Consider the following 24,823-nt stretch of genomic DNA (forward strand, 5'->3'; position numbering starts at 1 on the left):
ATTCTTATACTCAATGCCCCGGCCAATGAAGGCAAGCATGCCGTATGCCTTCTTGACTACCTTCTCCACCTGTGTAGCCCCTTTCAGTGATCTGTGGACCTGTACTCCTAGATCTCTTTGACTTTCAATACTCTTGAGGGTTCTACCATTCACTGTATATTCCCTACCTGCATTAGCCCTTCCAAAATGCATTACCTCACATTTGTCCAGGTTAAACTCCATCTGCCATCTCTCCGCCCAAGTCTCCAGACAATCTAAATCCTGCTGTATCCTCAGACAGTCCTCATCGCTATCTGCAATTCCACCAACCTTTGTGTCGTCTGCAAACTTACTAATCAGACCAGTTACATTTTCCTCCAAATCATTTATATATACTACAAAGAGCAAAGGTCCCAGCACTGATCCCTGTGGAACACCACTGGTCACAGCCCTCCAATTAGAAAAGCATCCCTCCATTGCTACCCTCTGCCTTCTATGGCCTAGCCAGTTCTGTATCCACCTTGCCAGTTCACCCCTGATCCCGTGTGACTTCACCTTTTGTACTAGTCTACCATGAGGGACCTTGTCAAAGGCCTTACTGAAGTCCATATAGACAACATCTACTGCCCTACCTGCATCAATCATCTTAGTGACCTCCTCGAAAAACTCTATCAAGTTAGTGAGACACGACCTCCCCTTCACAAAACCGTGCTGCCTCTCACTAATACGTCCATTTGCTTCCAAATGGGAGTAGATCCTGTCTCGAAGAATTCTCTCCAGTAATTTCCCTACCACTGAAGTAAGGCTCACCGGCCTGTAGTTCCCGGGATTATCCTTGCTACCCTTCTTAAACAGAGGAACAACATTGGCTATTCTCCAGTCCTCCGGGACATCCCCTGAAGACAGCGAGGATCCAAAGATTTCTGTCAAGGCCTCAGCAATTTCCTCTCCAGCCTCCTTCAGTATTCTGGGGTAGATCCCATCCGGCCCTGGGGACTTATCTACCTTAATATTTTTTAAGACACCCAACACCTCGTCTTTTTGGATCACAATGTGACCCAGGCTATCTACACCCCCTTCTCCAGACTCAACATCTACCAATTCCTTCTCTTTGGTGAATACTGATGCAAAGTATTCATTTAGTACCTTGCCCATTTCCTCTGGCTCCACACATAGATTCCCTTGCCTATCCTTCAGTGGGCCAACCCTTTCCCTGGCTACCCTCTTGCTTTTTATGGACGTGTAAAAAGCCTTGGGATTTTCCTTAACCCTATTTGCCAATGACTTTTCGTGACCCCTTCTAGCCCTCCTGACTCCTTGCTTAAGTTCCTTCCTACTTTCCTTATATTCCACGCAGGCTTCGTCTGTTCCCAGCCTTTTAGCCCTGTGAGTGATTGACTGGTCGGGGAGTCTCTGCATGCTGCATTTGGAACAGCATTACTCCCCCCACTCAGACTGACCTTCAATCCAAAATAAAAACAACATTCTGCAACTTGAAATGTTAACTCTCCCCTCTGCGCGGGCGCCGGCTCTCCCCGCGCGGAGACCGTCTCTCCCTGCGCAGATGTCGTCTCTCCACGCGCGGAGGCCGGCTCTCCCCGCACGGAGACCGTCTCTCCCTGCGCAGATGTCGTCTCTGCGCGGACGTCGTCTCTCCCCGCGCGGAGGCCGTCGCTCCCCCCCCGCGCGGAGGCCGTCGCTCCCCCCGCGCGGAGGCCGTCGCTCCCCCCCGGCGCGGAGGCCGTCGCTCCCCCCCGGCGCGGAGGCCGTCGCTCCCCCCCGGCGCGGAGGCCGTCGCTCCCCCCCCGGCGCGGAGGCCGTCGCTACCCCCCGGCGCGGAGGCCGTCGCTCCCCCCCCGGCGCGGAGGCCGTCGCTCCCCCCCCGGCGCGGAGGCCGTCGCTCCCCCCCCGGCGCGGAGGCCGTCGCTCCCCCCCCGGCGCGGAGGCCGTCGCTCCCCCCCCCGGCGCGGAGGCCGTCGCTCCCCCCCCGGCGCGGAGGCCGTCGCTCCCCCCCCCGGCGCGGAGGCCGTCGCTCCCCCCCCGGCGCGGAGGCCGTCGCTCCCCCCCCGGCGCGGAGGCCGTCGCTCCCCCCCCGGCGCGGAGGCCGTCGCTCCCCCCCCCGGCGCGGAGGCCGTCGCTCCCCCCCCGGCGCGGAGGCCGTCGCTCCCCCCCCCCCGGCGCGGAGGCCGTCGCTCCCCCCCCGGCGCGGAGGCCGTCGCTCCCCCCCCCGGCGCGGAGGCCGTCGCTCCCCCCCCCGGCGCGGAGGCCGTCGCTCCCCCCCCGGCGCGGAGGCCGTCGCTCCCCCCCCGGCGCGGAGGCCGTCGCTCCCCCCCCCGGCGCGGAGGCCGTCGCTCCCCCCCCGGCGCGGAGGCCGTCGCTCCCCCCCCCGGCGCGGAGGCCGTCGCTCCCCCCCCCCGGCGCGGAGGCCGTCGCTCCCCCCCCCGGCGCGGAGGCCGTCGCTCCCCCCCCGGCGCGGAGGCCGTCGCTCCCCCCCCGGCGCGGAGGCCGTCGCTCCCCCCGCGGCGCGGAGGCCGTCGCTCCCCCCCCCCCGGCGCGGAGGCCGTCGCTCCCCCCCCGGCGCGGAGGCCGTCGCTCCCCCCCCGGCGCGGAGGCCGTCGCTCCCCCCCCGGCGCGGAGGCCGTCGCTCCCCCCCCCGGCGCGGAGGCCGTCGCTCCCCCCCCCGGCGCGGAGGCCGTCGCTCCCCCCCCCGGCGCGGAGGCCGTCGCTCCCCCCCCGGCGCGGAGGCCGTCGCTCCCCCCCCGGCGCGGAGGCCGTCGCTCCCCCCCCGGCGCGGAGGCCGTCGCTCCCCCCCCGGCGCGGAGGCCGTCGCTCCCCCCCCGGCGCGGAGGCCGTCGCTCCCCCCCCGGCGCGGAGGCCGTCGCTCCCCCCCCGGCGCGGAGGCCGTCGCTCCCCCCCCGGCGCGGAGGCCGTCGCTCCCCCCCCGGCGCGGAGGCCGTCGCTCCCCCCCCGGCGCGGAGGCCGTCGCTCCCCCCCCGGCGCGGAGGCCGTCGCTCCCCCCCCGGCGCGGAGGCCGTCGCTCCCCCCCCGGCGCGGAGGCCGTCGCTCCCCCCCCGGCGCGGAGGCCGTCGCTCCCCCCCCGGCGCGGAGGCCGTCGCTCCCCCCCCGGCGCGGAGGCCGTCGCTCCCCCCCCGGCGCGGAGGCCGTCGCTCCCCCCCCGGCGCGGAGGCCGTCGCTCCCCCCCCGGCGCGGAGGCCGTCGCTCCCCCCCCGGCGCGGAGGCCGTCGCTCCCCCCCCGGCGCGGAGGCCGTCGCTCCCCCCCCCGGCGCGGAGGCCGTCGCTCCCCCCCCGGCGCGGAGGCCGTCGCTCCCCCCCCCGGCGCGGAGGCCGTCGCTCCCCCCCCGGCGCGGAGGCCGTCGCTCCCCCCCCGGCGCGGAGGCCGTCGCTCCCCCCCCGGCGCGGAGGCCGTCGCTCCCCCCCCGGCGCGGAGGCCGTCGCTCCCCCCCCGGCGCGGAGGCCGTCGCTCCCCCCCCGGCGCGGAGGCCGTCGCTCCCCCCCCGGCGCGGAGGCCGTCGCTCCCCCCCCGGCGCGGAGGCCGTCGCTCCCCCCCCCGGCGCGGAGGCCGTCGCTCCCCCCCCCGGCGCGGAGGCCGTCGCTCCCCCCCCGGCGCGGAGGCCGTCGCTCCCCCCCCGGCGCGGAGGCCGTCGCTCCCCCCCCGGCGCGGAGGCCGTCGCTCCCCCCCCGGCGCGGAGGCCGTCGCTCCCCCCCCGGCGCGGAGGCCGTCGCTCCCCCCCCGGCGCGGAGGCCGTCGCTCCCCCCCCGGCGCGGAGGCCGTCGCTCCCCCCCCGGCGCGGAGGCCGTCGCTCCCCCCCCGGCGCGGAGGCCGTCGCTCCCCCCCCGGCGCGGAGGCCGTCGCTCCCCCCCCGGCGCGGAGGCCGTCGCTCCCCCCCCCGGCGCGGAGGCCGTCGCTCCCCCCCCCGGCGCGGAGGCCGTCGCTCCCCCCCCGGCGCGGAGGCCGTCGCTCCCCCCCCCGGCGCGGAGGCCGTCGCTCCCCCCCCGGCGCGGAGGCCGTCGCTCCCCCCCCGGCGCGGAGGCCGTCGCTCCCCCCCCGGCGCGGAGGCCGTCGCTCCCCCCCCGGCGCGGAGGCCGTCGCTCCCCCCCCGGCGCGGAGGCCGTCGCTCCCCCCCCGGCGCGGAGGCCGTCGCTCCCCCCCCGGCGCGGAGGCCGTCGCTCCCCCCCCGGCGCGGAGGCCGTCGCTCCCCCCCCGGCGCGGAGGCCGTCGCTCCCCCCCCGGCGCGGAGGCCGTCGCTCCCCCCCCGGCGCGGAGGCCGTCGCTCCCCCCCCGGCGCGGAGGCCGTCGCTCCCCCCCCGGCGGCGCGAGGCCGTCGCTCCCCCCCCGGCGCGGAGGCCGTCGCTCCCCCCCCCGGCGCGGAGGCCGTCGCTCCCCCCCCCGGCGCGGAGGCCGTCGCTCCCCCCCCGGCGCGGAGGCCGTCGCTCCCCCCCCCGGCGCGGAGGCCGTCGCTCCCCCCCCCGGCGCGGAGGCCGTCGCTCCCCCCCCCGGCGCGGAGGCCGTCGCTCCCCCCCCGGCGCGGAGGCCGTCGCTCCCCCCCCCGGCGCGGAGGCCGTCGCTCCCCCCCCCGGCGCGGAGGCCGTCGCTCCCCCCCCGGCGCGGAGGCCGTCGCTCCCCCCCCGGCGCGGAGGCCGTCGCTCCCCCCCCGGCGCGGAGGCCGTCGCTCCCCCCCCGGCGCGGAGGCCGTCGCTCCCCCCCCGGCGCGGAGGCCGTCGCTCCCCCCCCGGCGCGGAGGCCGTCGCTCCCCCCCCGGCGCGGAGGCCGTCGCTCCCCCCCCGGCGCGGAGGCCGTCGCTCCCCCCCCGGCGCGGAGGCCGTCGCTCCCCCCCCCGGCGCGGAGGCCGTCGCTCCCCCCCCCGGCGCGGAGGCCGTCGCTCCCCCCCCGGCGCGGAGGCCGTCGCTCCCCCCCCGGCGCGGAGGCCGTCGCTCCCCCCCCCGGCGCGGAGGCCGTCGCTCCCCCCCCGGCGCGGAGGCCGTCGCTCCCCCCCCCGGCGCGGAGGCCGTCGCTCCCCCCCCCGGCGCGGAGGCCGTCGCTCCCCCCCCGGCGCGGAGGCCGTCGCTCCCCCCCCGGCGCGGAGGCCGTCGCTCCCCCCCCGGCGCGGAGGCCGTCGCTCCCCCCCCGGCGCGGAGGCCGTCGCTCCCCCCCCGGCGCGGAGGCCGTCGCTCCCCCCCCGGCGCGGAGGCCGTCGCTCCCCCCCCGGCGCGGAGGCCGTCGCTCCCCCCCCCGGCGCGGAGGCCGTCGCTCCCCCCCCCGGCGCGGAGGCCGTCGCTCCCCCCCCGGCGCGGAGGCCGTCGCTCCCCCCCCGGCGCGGAGGCCGTCGCTCCCCCTCTCCCCCCCCGGCGCGGAGGCCGTCGCTCCCCCTCTCCCCCCCCGGCGCGGAGGCCGTCGCTCCCCCTCTCCCCCCCCGGCGCGGAGGCCGTCGCTCCCCCTCTCCCCCCCCGGCGCGGAGGCCGTCGCTCCCCCTCTCCCCCCCGGCGCGGAGGCCGTCGCTCCCCCTCTCCCCCCCCGGCGCGGAGGCCGTCGCTCCCCTCTCCCCCCCCGCGCGGAGGCCGTCGCTCTCTCTCTCCCCCCCCCCCCCCCCCCCCCCGCGCGGAGGCCGTCGCTCTCTCTCTCCCCCCCCCCCCCCGCGCGGAGGCCGTCGCTCTCTCTCTCCCCCCCCCGTCGCTCCCCCCGCGCGGAGGCCGTCGCTCCCCCGGCGTGGAGGCCGTCGCTCTCTCTCTCCCCCCCCGGCGCGGAGGCCGTCGCTCTCTCTCTCCCCCCCCCCCCCCCCCCCGCGCGGAGGCCGTCGCTCTCTCTCTCCCCCCCCCCCCCCCCCCCCCCCCCCCCCCCGCGCGGAGGCCGTCGCTCTCTCTCCCCCCCCCCCCCCCCCCCGCGCGGAGGCCGTCGCTCTCTCTCTCCCCCCCCCCCCCGTCGCTCCCCCCGCGCGGAGGCCGTCGCTCCCCCCGCGCGGAGGCCGTCGCTCTCCCCCGCGCGGAGGCCGTCGCTCTCCCCCCCCCCCCCCCCCTCCGTGCGGAGGCCGTCGCTCTCCCCCCCCCCCCCCCCCTCCGCGCGGAGGCCGTCGCTCTCCCCCCCCCCCCCCCCTCCGCGCGGAGGCCGTCGCTCCCCCCCGGCGCGGAGGCCGTCGCTCTCCCTCCCCCCCCTCGCTCCCCCCCCCGGCGCGGAGGCCGTCGCTCTTCCCCCCCCCCCCCCCCGCGCGGAGGCCGTCGCTCCCCCCCCCCCCCCCGGCGCGGAGGCCGTCGCTCTCCCCCTCCCCCCCCCCCCCTCCACGCGTAGGCCGTCGCTCTCTTCCCCCCCCCCCCTCCCCGCGCGGAGGCCGTCGCTCCCCCCCCCCGGCGCGGAGGCCGTCGCTCCCCCCCGCGCGGATGTTGACTCTTACTTGGGTTACTGTCAGTGCGGAGTCTGCACGTTCTCCCTGTGTCTGCGTGGGTTTACTGCCGGGTGCTCCTATTTCCTCCCACAAGTCCCGAAAGGTGTGCTGTTAGGTGAATTGGCCATTCTGTATTCTCCCTGTTGGGTGTGGAGGGCAAAATCTCTAAATTTGCAAATGATACTAAGCGAGGGAGAATAGTGAATTGTGAGGATGACGCTGAGCGACTTCAGAGGGACATTGACAAGTTGGCCAAATGGGCAGCCACCTGGCAGATAAACGTCAACGCAGTGAAATGTGAGGTAATGCATTTTGGTAGAGGAAACACGGGGAGACAATACAGGCTCAATGGTACAACTTTGAGAATGGGTACAGGGGCAGAGGGACCTCGGGGTTCAAGAGCATAATTCTCTGAAGGTGGCCAGACAAGTTCAAACAGTTGCTTCACAGCTCAAGGCTCCCAAGTTCGATTCCCGGCTCGGGTTACTGTCTGCGGAGTCTGCACGTTCTCCCAGTGTGTGCGTGGGTTTCCTCCGGGTGCTCCAGTTTCCTCCCACAGTCCAAAGATGTGCAGGTTAGGTGGATTGGCCATGATAAATTGCCCTTAGTGTCCAAAATTGCCCTTCGTGTTGGGTGGGGTTACTGGGTTATGGGGATAGGGTGGAGGTGTTGACCTTGGGTGGGGTGCTCTTTCCAAGAGCCGGTGCAGACTCGATGGGCTGAATGGCCTCCTCCTGCACTGTAAATTCTATGAAGTTGTTAAAAAGGCTTATAGCATCCTTGAGTTTATAAATAGAGGCATAGAGTATAAAAACAAAGAAGTGATGCCACACCTCCACAAATCATTGGTCAGCCCACATTTGGAGTATTGTGTTCAGTTCTGGGCACCTTAATTAAGGAAGGATGTTAAAGCCCTGGAGAGAGTGTGGAGGAGATTTACTGGAATGACACCAGGAATGAGGAATTTTAGATACAAGCAAAGATTGGAGAAATTGGGCTTGTTCTTGAAATTGAGCAGAACTAATTAACCTCAAAATAAGGAGAAGTAGATTTAGGTCTGAGCTCCGGAGGAACTTCTCCACCCAAAGGATTGTGAATCTATGGAATTCCTTGCCCAGTGAAGCAGTTGAGGCTCCTTCATTAAATGTTTTCAAGATAAAGATCGCTAGTTTTTTTTGAAGAATAAAGGGTTCCTTTTTGCAAATTCCATTCCCCCTGCTGTTTTCTTCCTACTCGGACAGTGAATTCAAATCTTCAACAACAATCCTGCTGTTATTTCTGCGAATTTGTTTGATTTTCCTTCCACAAAGGTGATTAGACGTTGAGCTGCTGTTGTATAAAGAGTCAAAGGTTCTGCTCCTTTTACAACAGCCTTTATTTCACTTTAACAGACTCTGCACAAAACTCTGACATCACATCACCTGACACAAAGGCCACCTGAAGCCCCTTTACATATCAGTGTCAATCATTGGATACTTAACATAAATGAGGCAGCTGTATAGAAACTTAGTTTGCAGCTGTATAGAAACTTAGTTTGCAGCTGTATAGAACCTTAGTTAGGCCACACTTGGAGTATAGTGTTCAATTCTGGTCGCCACACTACCAGAAGGATGTGGAGGCTTTAGAGAGGGTGCAGAAGAGATTCACCAGAATGTTGCCTGGTATGGAGGGCATTAGCTATGAGGAGCGGTTGAATAAACTCGGTTTGTTCTCACTGGAACGAAGGAGGTTGAGGGGCGACCTGACAGAGGTCTACAAAAGGATGAGGGGCATAGACAGAGTGGATAGTCAGAGGCTTTTCCCCAGGGTAGAGGGGTCAATTACTAGGGGGCATAGGTTTAAGGTGAGAGGGGCAAAGTTTAGAGTAGATGTACGAGGCAAGTTTTTTACGCAGAGGGTAGTGGGTGCCTGGAACTCGCTACCGGAGGAGGTAGTGGAAGCAGGGACGATAGGGACATTTAAGGGGCATCTTGACAAATACATGAATAGGATGGGAATAGAGGGATACGGACCCAGGAAGTGTAGAAGATTGTAGTTTAGTCGGGCAGCAGGGTCGGCACGGGCTTGGAGGGCCGAAGGGCCTGTTCCTGTGCTGTACATTTCTTTGTTCTTTGTAATTGGAATGTCTCTTAACCCATTACTTAACAATAACAACTCCACTTGTGTAACAATTCCTTTTATTTGATCTCTGCTTCTATTGAATCTGTTTAAATCCCTTTAGTAAGTTTGTTGCGTTGCCCATTTCCTGGATATACTCCATTAAATTGTAATGTCTCTCCTCTTTTAGCATTCTCTACAAGACCAGACTGCCGTTTGTTGTCATCATGAATAAGGTAAGAATCTCTTCAACCTGGTTGGAGCACCGTAGGGGTCACTTAATGACCTTTCACCTCTTGGCTTGGGTTCAGAGGTATCCCAGTCAGAAAGGATTAATGTTTCCTGGCTGTAAAGGACCAATCGTGACTGAGTTCCAATGGAGTCTCACCCCAGTTAATCAGGCTACAGAGTGGCTGGGGAGGACAACAGGAAACACTCGGGTAGTAATGGGTCAGCCTGGGATTTGAAGGGGATATGGCCATCCAGTGGGAATGTGGGTGGTGAGAGTTTAGGGGCTGAGGTGCAGCTGAGGATGGGGATATGAGCACCAAGTGCCGTTGCGGGGGATGTGGTGAGTGGGTAGATTAATGTCTGAAGAAGAATTGGTTTGTTTATAACAAGTAAGCCTTCTGCTCCCACTCTACGCTGGAGAAACCCTAATGCTCTGATTGTAGATTAATAAGTTTCCTGTTGCTGTGGTTGTAGATCGATATCGTGGACCATTCCTTTGCCGTGGAGTGGATGAAAGATTTTGAAACTTTTCAGGATGCACTGAATCAGGAGACGACATTTGCCAGTAACCTGACCCGCTCCATGAGCCTTGTCCTGGATGAATTCTACAGCAAACTGCGGGTGAGTTGTGTACATTATTTCAGAGCATTCCTAGTCTATTTTCCTTATCTTCTATGTTTCAGTAGCTGGAGGATTGAGCTCAGTCTCCGTTTCCGCACCATTCTCTAAGAGGCTTAGAACTGTCAGGTTGACGATACCCGTGAATCAAGATAGATGTAAGTAAAGGAGAGATCTGCAGGGTAGAGAGAGAGTTCGAACCAGGATCTAAAATAACAGGGAACATAGAAGTGTCTGAACAGAATAATAAACGGAGTGGTAATATGTGTTTGGAATGATTCCAGCAAGAGTCGCTGTCACATATCCCAGAAAGAGGCTCTTCAGCCCATCGAACACCTATCCTAACCCCATTTCCCGGCACTCGGTCTGTAGCCGTGTCTCCTCTGGCATTTCAAATGCTCATCAAAATACTCCTTCAATGTTCTGAGGGTCTCTGCCTCCACCCCTCTCTCCGGCAGCGAGTTCCAGACTCCCTCCCCCCTCTGGGTGAAAAGGCTTTTCTCACATCCCCCCTAAACCTCCTGCCCCTCACCTTAAATCTCTGCCCCCTGGTCACTGATCCCTCCACCAAGGGAAAAAGATTCTTCCTGTCTACCCAATCTATTTACTCATAGATTTGTTCACCTGGAGACTTTCAGCCTTGTGTTTTTCTCCACCGCCATTTATGATGAGGCTGCTTGTGGAACCCTCCCTATCCCGTAAGTAGTTTAATTGTCAACCACAATTCACACTGGATGTGGCTGGATTTGATCCATTGCTTGTGGGATTGCTGACCTCCATCTGTAACCTGCTTCTTCTGCTGTGCAGCCTACATGGAGTCTTGTTCACCAGACTGACACCTCCATTTTAGCTTCTGGCACACTCACCTGCACTGTCTATTGAGCAGAGATTTGGCACCTGCCTTGTTGGTAAAATGGAGACAATGCTGAACCATAAGGTTAGGCCAGTGAGCTTAACTTCGGTAGTAGGGAAGATGCTGGAATCTATCATCAAGGAAGAAATAGCGAGGCATCTGGATGGAAATTGTCCCATTGGGCAGACGCAGCATGGGTTCATAAGGGCAGGTCGTGCCTAACTAATTTAGTGGAATTTTTTGAGGACATTACCAGTGTGGTAGATAACGGGGAGCCAATGGATGTAGTATATCTGGATTTCCAGAAAGCCTTTGACAAGGTGCCACACAAAAGGTTGTTGCATAAGATAAAGATGCATGGCATTAAGGGGAAAGTAGTAGCATGGATAGAGGATTGGTTAATTAATAGAAAGCAGAGAGTGGGGATAAATGGGTGTTTCTCTGGTTGGCAATCAGTAGCTAGTGGTGCCCCTCAGGGATCAGTGTTGGGCCCACAACTGTTCACAATTTACATAGATGATTTGGAGTTGGGGACCAAGTGCCATGTGTCCAAGTTTGCAGACGACACTAAGATAAGTGGTAAAGCAAAAAGTGCAGAGGATACTGGAAGTCTGCAGAGGGATTTGGATAAGTTAAGTGAATGGGCTAGGGTCTGGCAGATGGAATACAATGTTGACAAATGTGAGGTTATCCATTTTGGTAGGAATAACAGCAAAAAGGATTATTACTTGAATGATAAAATATTAAAACATGCTATTGTGCAGAGAGACCTGGGTGTGCTAGTGCATGAGTCGCAAAAAGTTGGTTTACAGGTGCAACAGGTGATTAAGAAGGCAAATGGAATTTTGTCCTTCATTGCTAGAGGGATGGAGTTTAAGACTAGGGAGGTTATGCTGCAATTGTATAAGGTATTAGTGAGGCCACACCTGGAGTATTGTGTTCAGTTTTGGTCTCCTTACCTGAGAAAGGACGTACTGGCGCTGGAGGGTGTGCAGAGGAGATTCACTAGGTTAATCCCAGAGCTGAAGGGGTTGGATTACGAGGAGAGGTTGAGTAGACTGGGACTGTATTCGTTGGAATTTAGAAGGATGCGGGGGGATCTTATAGAAACATATAAAATTATGAAGGGAATAGATAGGATAGATGCGGGGAGGTTGTTTCCACTGGCGGGTGAAAGCAGAACTAGGGGGCATAGCCTCAAAATAAGGGGAAGTAGATTTAGGACTGAGTTTAGGAGGAACTTCTTCACCCAAAGGGTTGTGAATCTATGGAATTCCTTGCCCAGTGAAGCAGTCGAGGCTCCTTCATTAAATGTTTTTAAGATAAAGATAGATAGTTTTTTGAAGAATAAAGGGATTAAGGGTTATGGTGTTCAGGCCGGAAAGTGGAGCTGAGTCCACAAAAGATCAGCCATGATCTCATTGAATGGCGGAGCAGGCTCGAGGGGCCAGATGGCCGACTCCTGCTCCTAGTTCTTATGTTCTTATGTTACAGATTATGGCGAAATGTCAATGTTGTGCAGTTTGTGCAGTTTTGAGCTGTTACATCTGTTCTCCCTAATTCCAGTTAACATGGTGGTATTGCCATAAACACGGTGGGTGTTCTCAGTTTGAGAATGGGACTTTGTCTCCACATGGACTGTGCGATGGTCACCCCGTGCCAACCCTGTCTCGGATAGATGCGCCTGGCCAGGTAGATTAGTATGACGATGAGATTGAGGAGGGAGGTGAGATTGAGGAGGGAGGTGAGATTGAGGAGGGAGGTGAGATTGAGGAGGGAGGTGAGATTGAGGAGGGAGGTGAGATTGAGGAGGGAGGTGAGATTGAGGAGGGAGGTGAGATTGAGGAGGGAGGTGAGATTGAGGAGGGAGGTGAGATTGAGGAGGGAGGTGAGATTGAGGAGGGAGGTGAGATTGAGGAGGGAGGTGAGATTGAGGAGGGAGGTGAGATTGAGGCGGGAGGTGAGATTGAGGCGGGAGGTGAGATTGAGGCGGGAGGTGAGATTGAGGCGGGAGGTGAGATTGAGGCGGGAGGTGAGATTGAGGCGGGAGGGGAGATTGAGGCGGGAGGGGAGATTGAGGCGGGAGGGGAGATTGAGGCGGGAGGGGAGATTGAGGCGGGAGGGGAGATTGAGGCGGGAGGGGAGATTGAGGCGGGAGGGGAGATTGAGGCGGGAGGGGAGATTGAGGCGGGAGGGGAGATTGAGGCGGGAGGGGAGATTGAGGCGGGAGGGGAGATTGAGGCGGGAGGGGAGATTGAGGCGGGAGGGGAGATTGAGGCGGGAGGGGAGATTGAGGCGGGAGGGGAGATTGAGGCGGGAGGGGAGATTGAGGCGGGAGGGGAGATTGAGGCGGGAGGGGAGATTGAGGCGGGAGGGGAGATTGAGGCGGGAGGGGAGATTGAGGCGGGAGGGGAGATTGAGGCGGGAGGGGAGATTGAGGCGGGAGGGGAGATTGAGGCGGGAGGGGAGATTGAGGCGGGAGGGGAGATTGAGGCGGGAGGGGAGATTGAGGCGGGAGGGGAGATTGAGGCGGGAGGGGAGATTGAGGCGGGAGGGGAGATTGAGGCGGGAGGGGAGATTGAGGCGGGAGGGGAGATTGAGGCGGGAGGGGAGATTGAGGCGGGAGGGGAGATTGAGGCGGGAGGGGAGATTGAGGCGGGAGGGGAGCTTGAGGCGGGAGGGGAGCTTGAGGCGGGAGGGGAGCTTGAGGCGGGAGGGGAGCTTGAGGCGGGAGGGGAGCTTGAGGCGGGAGGGGAGCTTGAGGCGGGAGGGGAGCTTGAGGCGGGAGGGGAGCTTGAGGCGGGAGGGGAGCTTGAGGCGGGAGGGGAGCTTGAGGCGGGAGGGGAGCTTGAGGCGGGAGGGGAGCTTGAGGCGGGAGGGGAGCTTGAGGCGGGAGGGGAGCTTGAGGCGGGAGGGGAGCTTGAGGCGGGAGGGGAGCTTGAGGCGGGAGGGGAGCTTGAGGCGGGAGGGGAGCTTGAGGCGGGAGGGGAGCTTGAGGCGGGAGGGGAGCTTGAGGCGGGAGGGGAGCTTGAGGCGGGAGGGGAGCTTGAGGCGGGAGGGGAGCTTGAGGCGGGAGGGGAGCTTGAGGCGGGAGGGGAGCTTGAGGCGGGAGGGGAGCTTGAGGCGGGAGGGGAGCTTGAGGCGGGAGGGGAGCTTGAGGCGGGAGGGGAGCTTGAGGCGGGAGGGGAGCTTGAGGCGGGAGGGGAGCTTGAGGCGGGAGGGGAGCTTGAGGCGGGAGGGGAGCTTGAGGCGGGAGGGGAGCTTGAGGCGGGAGGGGAGCTTGAGGCGGGAGGTGAGCTTGAGGAGGGAGGGTAGATTGAGGAGGGAGGGTAGATTGAGGAGGAAGACGGGATGGGGTCGGAAGACGGGATGGAGTACAACGTTTCCCTCGTGTTCTCACCTTCTGCCTTGGGCCCAGTCTGGTAAATTTGTTCTTCGCCGAGCGGAATCAGCAGCCATGTTATCCTGCCAACCTTGGGGGTGAACATTTCATTTCTCCACTCCGGCCACAGGAAGAACCTGTGACAGAAAGAACAAAAAAACAATACAGCACAGGAACAGGCCCTTCGGCCCTTGCTTCGGGAAAGGCTACTAACTCTCCGCCCTGTCCATGCCCCTCATAATTTTGTGGACTTCGATCAGGTCGCCCCTCAACCTCCATTGTTCCAGTGAGAACAAACCGAGTTTATTCAACCGCTCCTCGTAGCTAATTGTTATGGGAGAGGTGTTTTCAGAACCCCAAAATGTATCATGGAGTTCAACCGACCTCTCCCTTTAATGGATTGTTGCTTTTGAAGCACACGGCTTGTTCCCCAGGTGTGGTATTCCAATTATGGACACGTGGTTTTTAAAACAAAACAATGTTTATTCCATGAACTCAAATTAACCTATTAAATAAACATTGGATCTCTTAACACCCCTTACTTCAAAGATAACCCCGAAAATAATACAACACTAAATAATCCCTCAAAATGTTCCTTAAAACATCCAAAACAGTAACACACCAGGTCACAGAATATATATATTTTCTGTTTGATGGCAGAGATATATCAGCTTGGTTGACTTCAGCTCCAGCACCTTGCTTTTCTTCCTGCAGCTCTCTGGAAACGCACAGACACACACAAGCTGCTTTTTCAAACTGAAACCAAAAGCAGAAGTGAGCTCAGCTCCCCCCAACCTCTGACATCACGAAACATCCATTTCTTAAAGGTACTCTCACTTGACACCTCCCCCAAAAAAAAAAAATAAACCATCAACTTCAAGATGGTTTCATTTTTCATCTTTGCACCATCAATTAAGAAATGCACACAGTAAAAACACTTTACTGGTTCAAAAGAAACAGTTTGCAGACGACACAAAGGTTGGTGGAATTGCGGATAGCGATGAGGACTGTCGGAGGATACAGCAGGATTTAGATTGGAGACTTGGGCGGAGAGATGGCAGATGGAGTTTAATCCGGACAAATGTGAGGTCATGCATTTTGGAAGGTCTAATGCAGGTAGGGAATATACAGTGAATGGTAGAACCCTCAAGAGTATTGACAGTCAAAGAGATCTAGGAGTACAGGTGCACAGGTCATTGAAAGGGGCAACACAGGTGGAGAAGGTAGTCAAGAAGGCATACGGCATGCTTGCCTTCATTGGCCGGGGCATTGAGTATAAGAATTGGCAAGTCATGTTGCAGCTGTATAGAACCTTAGTTAGGCCACACTTGGAGTAGAGTGTTCAATTCTGGTCACCACACTACCAGAAGGATGTGGAGGCTTTAGAGAGGGTGCAGAAGAGATTTACCAGAATGTTGCCTGGTATGGAGGGCATTAGCTATGAGGAGCGGTTGAATAAACTCGGTTTGTTCTCACTGGAACGAAGGAGGTTGAGGGGAGACCTGATAGAGGTCTACAAAATTATGAGGGCCATAGACAGAGTGGATAGTCAGAGGCTTTTCCCCAGGGTAGAGGGGTCAATTACTAGGGGGCATAGGTTTAAGCTGAGAGGGGCAAGGTTTAGAATAGATGTACGAGGCAAGTTTTTTACGCAGAGGGTAGTGGGTGCCTGGAACTCACTACCGGAGGAGGTAGTGGAAGCAGGGACGATAGTGACATTTAAGGGGCATCGTGACAAATATATGAATAGGATGGGAATAGAGGGATACGGACCCAGGAAGTGTAGAAGATTGTAGTTGAGTCGGGCAGCATGGTCGGCATGGGCTTGGAGGGCCGAAGGGCCTGTTCCTGTGCTGTACATTTCTTTGTTCTTTGCTCTTTGCTAACACACGCAAACAGGTATAATAATATAGTCCATTTTTCTCGTTCTTCTTCCTCCAACCGAAATCCTTCTCGATTGACAGTCTCTTCGAACAAAGTCTCTGCACGATCCATCCATTCCTCTACTCCTCGGCATTTCTCTTTAGAATCAGATACTTTAGTTCAATCTGACCACAGAGCCCCTTGCAATTCTCCAATACAGGAACATTGGTGATTACAGCTTTCAGGCAGTCAAATGCCTGTTGAAAGTCCGCTGTCCATTGAAATTTTTGACGTTTCTTTCGTGGGCAGCACGGTAGCATAGTGGTTAGAATTGCTTCACAGGTCCAGGGTCCCAGGTTCGATTCCCGGCTTGGGTCACTGTCTGTGCGAAGTCTGCACGTTCTCCCCGTGTGTGCGTGGGTTTCCTCCGGGTGCTCCGGTTTCCTCCCACAGTCCAAAGATGTGCAGGTTAGGTGGATTGGCCGTGATAAATTGCCCTTAGTGTCCAAAATTGCCCTTAGTGTTGGGTGGGGTTACTGGGTTATGGGGATAGGGTGGGGGTATGGGCTTGGGTGGGGTGCTCTTTCAAAGAGCCGGTGCTGACTCGATGGGCCAAATGGCCTCCTTCTGCACTGTAAATTCTATGATTCTATGATCCCCACTGGCAAAACTACGAACTTTGGATTTCTTGTCCGCTACCCGTTTCATCACATTTTGTGCAACTTTCAAATGTTGTCTAGCCAATTCACCTGCTCTATTTAATCGTTCCCTAAAATTTGACACTTAATCCAATAGTGTAATTTCTGATTTCTCACCCACCAATTTTTCCTCAATCAATTTAAGTGGTCCTCATGCCCAAAAATTAGTTCAAAAGGGCTAAATTTGGTAGACTCAATAGGTGCATCCCTAATTGCAAACAATACGAATGGGATTCCTTTATCCCAATCCTCTGGATAATCTTGACAATACGCCCTCAACATTGTCTTGAATACCTGATGCCACCTTTCTAATGCTCCCTGCGATTCTGGATGGTACGCAGTTGATTTAAATTGTTTTATTCCTAAGCTATCGATAACTTCTTTGAATAAATTTGAAGTAAAATTCATTCCTTGATCTGATTGTATTTCTGTGGGTTGTCCATATCTAGTAAAGAATTTAAGTAACTCCTCCACAATCCTTTTAGCTGTAATATTACGTACTGGAATGGCCTGTGGAAACCTAGTAGACACATCCATTATAGTCAAAAAATATTGATTCCCACTTTTCGTTTTAGGAAGCAGTCCTATACAATCAATTAGGACCTTTGTAAAAGGTTCCTCAAATGCTGGAATGGGTATTAAGGGCGCTGGTTTTATCACTGTTTGAGGTTTCCCTATCACTTGACATGTGTGACATGATTGACAAAATGTAACTACATCTTTATGTAGTCCAGGCCAATAAATATGTTTCTGGATTTTAGCTTGAGTTTTCCTTATTCCCAAATGACCTCCCACTGGTACCTCATGTGCAACTCGCAACACCTCCTTTCTATACCCTACCGGCAATACTACTTGATGAACTTCTGCCCACTTTTCATCCACCTGCATATGTAAAGGTCTCCATTTTCTCATCAAGACATCACTTTTACGGTAATAACACTCTGGTATACTCTCAGATTCCTCTTCCGTATATTCTTTCTGATATATCCGTTTTATTTCTACATCTTTCTGTTGTAACTCTGCCAATTTTCCTGAACTAAAAATATCCACCTCATCCTCCACCTGTTCTTGTTCTCTTCCAACCATCTGATCAAAAATCGATTCTGATAATTGCACTTCAACTTCATCTTCACTCTTTGATTTCTCCTCTTGTCTTAACCTGTGACTTTGCGACCTTTGTTACTACACAATCCGGAAAAATCCCAGGATATTCGTCCTTCAACCCTTCAGTTGTCTGATTTTCCACTGGCTTATCAACCACAGTAGGCATCACTCCCACCTGCGATCCAGCTATATCAATACCCAAGATAAACTGTATTCCTGGACTAGATAGTTTCTCTATTACTCCTACTACCACTTCACCACTCTTCACTGCACTTTCCAACCTTACCTCATATAATGGAACACTATTCCTCTCACCCTGAATTCCACATATCACCACCTTTTCTGGCAACATTCTTCCCAAACTACAAAAAAAAAAAGAAAAAGGAGGCATTTGTCAGGGCTAAAAGGCTGGGAACAGACGACGTCTGTGTGGAATATAAGGAAAGTAGGAAGGAATTTAAGCAAGGTGTCAGGAGGGCTAGAAGGGGTCACGAAAAGTCATTGGCAAATAGGGTTAAGGAAAATCCCAAGGCTTTTTACACGTACATAAAAAGCAAGAGGGTAGCCAGGGAAAGGTTTGGCCCACTGAATGATAGGCAAGGGAATCTGTGTGGAGCCAGAGGAAATGGGTGAGGTACTAAATTAATACTTTGAATCAGTATTCACCAAAGAGAAGGAATTGGTGGATGTTGAGTCTGGAGAAGGGTGTGTAGATAGTCTGGGTCACATTGAGATCCAAAAAGACGAGGTGTTGGGTGTCTTAAAAAATATTAAGTTAGATAAGTCCCCTGGCCTGATGGGATCTACCTCCGAATACTGAAGGAGGCTAGAGAGGAAATTGCTGAGGCCTTGACAGAAATCTTTGGATCCTCATTGTCTTCAGGGGATGTCCCGGAGGACTGGAGAATAGCCAATGTTGTTCCTTTGTTTAAGAAGGGTAGCAAGGATAATCCAGGGAACCACAGGCCGGTGAGCCTTACGTCAGTGGTAGGGAAATTACTGGAGAGAATTCTTCGAGACAGGATCTACTCCTATTTGGAAGCAAATGGACGTATTAGGGAGAGGCAGCATGGTTTTGTGAAGGGGAGGTCGTGTCTCACTAACTTGATAAGAGTTTTTTTGATGAGGTCACAAAGATGATTGATGCAGGTAGGGCAGTGGATGTTGTCTATATGGACTTCAGTAAGGCCTTTGACAAGGTCCCTCATGGTAGACTAGTACAAAAGGTGAAGTCACACAGGATCAGGGGTGAGCTGGCAAGGTGGACACAGAACTGGCTAGGTCATAGAAGGCAGAGAGTAGCAATGGAAGGATACTTTTCTAATTGGAGGGCTGTGACTAGTGGTGTTCCGCAGGGATCAGTACTGGGACATTTGCTGTTTGTAGTATATATAAATGATTTGGAGGAAAATGTAACTGGTCTGATTAGTAAGTTTGCAGACGACACAAAGGTTGGTGGAATTGCGGATAGCGATGAGGACTGTCTGAGGATACAGCAGGATATAGATTGTTTGGAGACTTGGGCGGAGAGATGGCAGATGGAGTTTAATCCGGACAAATGTTAGGTAATGCATTTTGGAAGGTCTAATGCAGGTAGGGAATAGACAGTGAATGGTAGAACCCTCAAGAGTATTGATAGTCAGAGAGATCTAGGTGTACAGGTCCACAGGTCACTGAAAGGGGCAACACAGGTGGAGAAGGTAGTCAAGAAGGCATACGGCATGCTTGCCTTCATTGGCCGGGGCATTGAGTATAAGAATTGGCAAGTCATGTTGCAGCTGTATAGAACCTTAGTTAGGCCACACTTGGAGTATAGTGTTCAATTCTGGTCGCCACACTACCAGAAGGATGTGGAGGCTTTAGAGAGGGTGCAGAAGAGATTTACCAGAATGCTGCCTGGTATGGAGGGCATTAGCTATGAGGAGCGGTTGAATAAACTCGGTTTGTTCTTACTGGAACGACGGAGGTTGAGGGGCGACCTGATAGAGGTCTACAAAATTATGAGGGGCATAGACAGAGTGGATAGTCAGAGGCTTTTCCCCAGGGTAGAGGGGTCAATTACTAGGGACCATAGGTTTAAGGTGAGAGGGGCAAGGTTTAGAGGAGATGTACGAGGCAAGTTTTTTACGCAGAGGGTAGTGGGTGCCTGGAACTCGCTACCGGAGGAGGTGGTGGAAGCAGGGACGATAGTGACATTTAAGGGGCATCTTGACAAATACATGAATAGGACGGGAATAGAGGGATACGGACCCAGGAAGTGGAGAAGATTGTAGTTTAGTCGGGCGGCATGGTCGGCACGGGCTTGGAGGGCCGAAGGGCCTGTTCCTGTGCTGTACTTTTCTTTGTTCTTTGTTAATTCCTCATCTCTTACCATTAAAGACTGACTAGCCCCTGTATCTCTTAAAATTGTGACTTCTTTACCTGCTCCTCCTGATACACATGAGTAAACCTTACCCACACAAGGAAACAATTACTTCTTGAACAGGCTGTACAATCGTTTGCACCTCCTTCGCTTCCCTTGGGCTTTCCTTTACCACTCTAACAAACCCTACTGTCTTATCCTGTTTTACCACATCAGCCTTCCCAGTGCTTTTCTTCAACCACCAACACTGTGACTTTACATGGCCTAGTTTATTACAGTGAAAACATTTGAAACTTTTCATTTCTTTTCGCCCCTCCTGGATTTCTTTTTTAATCTGAGGTACACTCTTTATTGTCTCCCATCAGATCACCTTTACCACTTGAGTATTTCTCATGTCCCCAATTTCTATCCCTCACCGGCTGAAACTGATGTCAGAAACCAATCTTTGATTTGTGAACTAATTCATAATCATCTGCCATTTCTGCTGCTAACCTCACAGTTTTAACCCTCTGTTCTTCCACATGAGTTCTCACTACATCAGGAATTGAATTTTTAAACTCCTCCAAAAGTATAATTTCTCTGAGAGCTTCATACGTTTGGTCTATTGTAGTTTGAAAAAGCAGCTTGTGTGTGTCTGTGTGTTTCCAGAGAGCTGCAGGAAAAAAGGCAAGGTGCTGGAGCTGAAGTCAACCAAGCTGATATATCTTGGTAGATAAGGCCCTTGAAACCTGCTACTGCTGTATTCCCTCTGACCTGATTGCTTTTCCGTGTTATACTGTGTCCCGATTCTGCTGTCAGTCTGCGTCCTCTCCGCCTGTTGAACTAGTTTGAACAAACCCGCCAGCCAGGGTTTTAGTCCCGCTCTGGTTTAGATGTAGGTCCCACCTTCCCAAAAAACAGTCCCACTGGTCCAGGAATCTAAAACCCTCCCTCCTGCACCAACCTTCAAGCCACACATTCATCTGGGCTATTCTCCTATTCCTGTACTCACTGGAACGTGGCACTGGGAGTAATCCAGTGACGATAACCCGAGAGGTCCTGCTCTTTAGTGTACTGCCTAACTCCCTGAATTCCTGATGCAAGACGTCATCCCTCTTTCTATCAATGTGATTGGTACCAACATGGACCATGCCCTCTGCCTTATCACCCTCGCCCTTCAGGATGCCCTGCAGCTGTTCAGCGACATCCTGGACCCTGGCACCAGGGAGGCAACATAACATCCTGGAGTCTTTTTCACAACTACAAAAGTACCTATCTGTGCCCCTGACTCTAGAGTCCCCTATAACTATCGCCCTCTTGCACTTTGACCCTCCCTGCTGAACATCAGAGCCAGCCGTGGTGCCACTGCTCTGGCTGCTGCTGTTTTCCCCTGATAGGCTATCCCCCCCGACAGTATCCAAAGGGGTATACCTGTTAGAGAGGGGGACAGCCACAGGGGATTCCTGCACTGACTGCCTGCCCTTTCTAGCGGTCACCCATCTGTGCACCTTGGGTCTCTATAACTGCGATCTATGACGCTTTCCGCCACCTGCATGCTCCTAAGTGCATCCAACTGCTGCTCCAACCGAACCACGCGGCCTGTGAGGAGCTGCCATTGGTTACACTTGCTGCAGATGTAGTCGACCGAAACGCTGGAAACTTCACGGATCTGCCACATCTCACAGTTGGGGCACTGCACCCCGCTGAGTGACATTGAAGCACTAATTAATTATGTCAAAACAAATAGTTATTAAATTTGATTACAAAAGTAGAGAGGTTATGTTTCCGTTGTACGGGACATTAGTCAGACTAAAGTACCGTGTGCAGTATTGGTCTCCTTATTGAAGGGAAGATGTAAATGCATTAGAATCAGTTCAGAGAAGGTTCAATCGACTAGGTAGGAAAGGGGACAAGGATGTCAGGCAGGCTTTCAGGGAGCTAGGATGGAAGCTCAGAACTAGAACAAACAGAGTTGTTATCTCTGGGTTGTTGCCCGTGCCACGTGATAGTGAGATGAGGAATAGGGAGAGAGAGCAATTAAACACGTGGCTACAGGGATGGTGCAGGCGGGAGGGATTCAGATTTCTGGATAACTGGGGCTCTTTCTGGGGAAGGTGGGACCTCTACAGACAGGATGGTCTACATCTGAACCTGAGGGGCACAAATATCCTGGGGGGGAGATTTGTTAGTGCTCTTTGGGGGGTTTAAACTAATGCAGCAGGGGCATGGGAACCTGGATTGTAGTTTTAGGGTAAGGGAGAATGAGAGTATAGAGGTCAGGAGCACAGATTCGACGTCGCAGGAGGGGGCCAGTGTTCAGGTAGGTGGTTTGAAGTGTGTCTACTTCAATGCCAGGAGTATACGAAACAAGGTAGGGGAACTGGCAGCATGGGTTGGTACCTGAGACTTCGATGTTGTGGCCATTTCGGAGACATGGATAGAGCAGGGACAGGAATGGATGTTGCAGGTTCCGGGGTTTAGGTGTTTTAGTAAGCTCAGAGAAGGAGGCAAAAGAGGGGGAGGTGTGGCGCTGCTAGTCAAGAGCAGTATTACGGTGGCGGAGAGGATGCTAGATGGGGACTCTTCTTCCGAGGTAGTATGGGCTGAAGTTAGAAACAGGAAAGGAGAGGTCACCCTGTTGGGAGTTTTTTATAGGCCTCCTAATAGTTCTAGGGATGTAGAGGAAAGGATGGCGAAGATGATTCTGGATAAGAGCGAAAGTAACAGGGTAGTTATTATGGGAGACTTTAACTTTCCAAATATTGACTGGAAAAGATATAGTTCGAGTACAATAGATGGGTCGTTTTTTGTACAGTGTGTGCAGGAGGGTTTCCTGAAACAATATGTTGACAGGCCAACAAGAGGCGAGGCCACGTTGGATTTGGTTTTGGGTAATGAACCAGGCCAGGTGTTGGATTTGGAGGTAGGAGAGCACTTTGGGGACAGTGACCACAATTCGGTGACGTTTACGTTAATGATGGGAAGGGATAAGTATACACCGCAGGGCAAGAGTTATAGCTGGGGGAAGGGCAATTATAATGCCATTAGACGTGACTTAGAACATAGAACATAGAACAATACAGCGCAGTACAGGCCCTTCGGCCCACGATGTTGCACCGAAACAAAAGCCATCTAACCTACACTATGCCATTATCATCCATATGTTTATCCAATAAACTTTTAAATGCCCTCAATGTTGGCGAGTTCACTACTGTAGCAGGTAGGGCATTCCACGGCCTCACTACTCTTTGCGTAAAGAACCTACCTCTGACCTCTGTCCTATATCTATTACCCCTCAGTTTAAAGTTATGTCCCCTCGTGCCAGCCATATCCATCCGCGGGAGAAGGCTCTCACTGTCCACCCTATCCAACCCCTGATCATTTTGTATGCCTCTATTAAGTCTCCCCTTAACCACCTTCTCTCCAACGAAAACAACCTCAAGTCCATCAGCCTTTCCTCATAAGATTTTCCCTCCATACCAGGCAACATCCTGGTAAATCTCCTCTGCACCCGCTCCAAAGCCTCCACGTCCTTCCTATAATGCGGTGACCAGAACTGTACGCAATACTCCAAATGCGGCCGTACCAGAGTTCTGTACAGCTGCAACATGACCTCCCGACACCGGAACTCAATCCCTCTACCAATAAAGGCCAACACTCCATAGGCCTTCTTCACAACCCTATCCACCTGGGTGGCAACTTTCAGGGATCTATGTACATGGACACCTAGATCCCTCTGCTCATCCACACTTTCAAGAACTTTACCATTAGCCAAATATTCCGCATTCCTGTTATTCCTTCCAAAGTGAATCACCTCACACTTCTCTACATTAAACTCCATTTGCCACCTCTCAGCCCAGCTCTGCAGCTTATCTATATCCCTCTGTAACCTGCTACATCCTTCCACACTATCGACAACACCACCGACTTTAGTATCGTCTGCAAATTTACTCACCCACCCTTCTGCGCCTTCCTCTAGGTCATTGATAAAAATGACAAACAGCAACGGCCCCAGAACAGATCCTTGTGGTACTCCACTTGTGACTGTACTCCATTCTGAACATTTCCCATCAACCACCACCCTCTGTCTTCTTTCAGCTAGCCAATTTCTGATCCACATCTCTAAATCACCCTCAATCCCCAGCCTCCGTATTTTTTGCAATAGCCTACCGTGGGGAACCTTATCAAACGCTTTGCTGAAATCCATATACACCACATCAACTGCTCTACCCTCGTCTACCTGTTCAGTCACCTTCTCAAAGAACTCAATAAGGTTTGTGAGGCATGACCTACCCTTCACAAAGCCATGCTGACTATCCCTGATCATATTATTCCTATCTAGATGATTATAAATCTTGTCTCTTATAATCCCCTCCAAGACTTTACCCACTACAGACGTGAGGCTCACCGGTCTATAGTTGCCGGGGTTGTCTCTGCTCCCCTTTTTGAACAAAGGGACCACATTTGCTGTCCTCCAGTCCTCTGGCACTATTCCTGTAGCCAATGATGACATAAAAATCAAAGCCAAAGGTCCAGCAATCTCTTCCCTGGCCTCCCAGACAATCCTAGGATAAATCCCATCAGGTCCCCGGGACTTATCTATTTTCAGCCTGTCCAGAATTGCCAACACCTCTTCCCTACGTACCTCAATGCCATCTATTCTATTAGCCTGGGGCTCAGCATTCTCCTCCACAACATTATCTTTTTCCTGAGTGAATACTGACGAAAAATATTCATTTAGTATCTCGCCTATCTCTTCAGACTCCACACACAATTTCCCATCCCTGTCCTTGACTGGTCCTACTCTTTCCCTAGTCATTCGCTTATTCCTGACATACCTATAGAAAGCTTTTGGGTTTTCCTTGATCCTTCCTGCCAAATACTTCTCATGTCCCCTCCTTGCTCGTCTTAGCTCTCTCTTTAGATCCTTCCTCGCTACCTTGTAACTATCCATCGCCCCAACCGAAACTTCACACTTCATCTTCACATAGGCCTCCTTCTTCCTCTTAACAAGAGATTCCACTTCCTTGGTAAACCACGGTTCCCTCGCTCGACGCCTTCCTCCCTGTCTGACCGGTACATACTTATCAAGAACACGCAGTAGCTGATCCTTGAACAAGCCCCACTTATCCAGTGTGCCCAACACTTGCAGCCTACTTCTCCACCTTATCCCCCCCAAGTCATGTCTAATGACATCATAATTGCCCTTCCCCCAGCTATAACTCTTGCCCTGCGGGGTATACTTATCCCTTTCCATCACTA

At 55.3% G+C, this 24,823-nt stretch overlaps 1 protein-coding gene across 1 annotated transcript in view; it reads left to right on the plus strand.

Annotated features, from left to right (window-relative positions):
• gpn1 (GPN-loop GTPase 1) overlaps positions 1-24,823 on the plus strand; it is a gene marked incomplete at its 5' end in the record, with an annotated part of 40,279 nt that overhangs the window by 10,822 nt on the left and 4,634 nt on the right. Inside the window, 2 exons of the mRNA XM_072494846.1 lie at positions 8,662-8,707; positions 9,177-9,323. Of these exons, the coding sequence (XP_072350947.1) occupies positions 8,662-8,707; positions 9,177-9,323 (193 nt within the window). The remainder of the gene's footprint in view (positions 1-8,661; positions 8,708-9,176; positions 9,324-24,823) is intronic.

The sequence above is a fragment of the Scyliorhinus torazame genome, unplaced genomic scaffold, assembly GCF_047496885.1.
Source record: "Scyliorhinus torazame isolate Kashiwa2021f unplaced genomic scaffold, sScyTor2.1 scaffold_1253, whole genome shotgun sequence".
Taxonomy (NCBI): domain Eukaryota; kingdom Metazoa; phylum Chordata; class Chondrichthyes; order Carcharhiniformes; family Scyliorhinidae; genus Scyliorhinus; species Scyliorhinus torazame.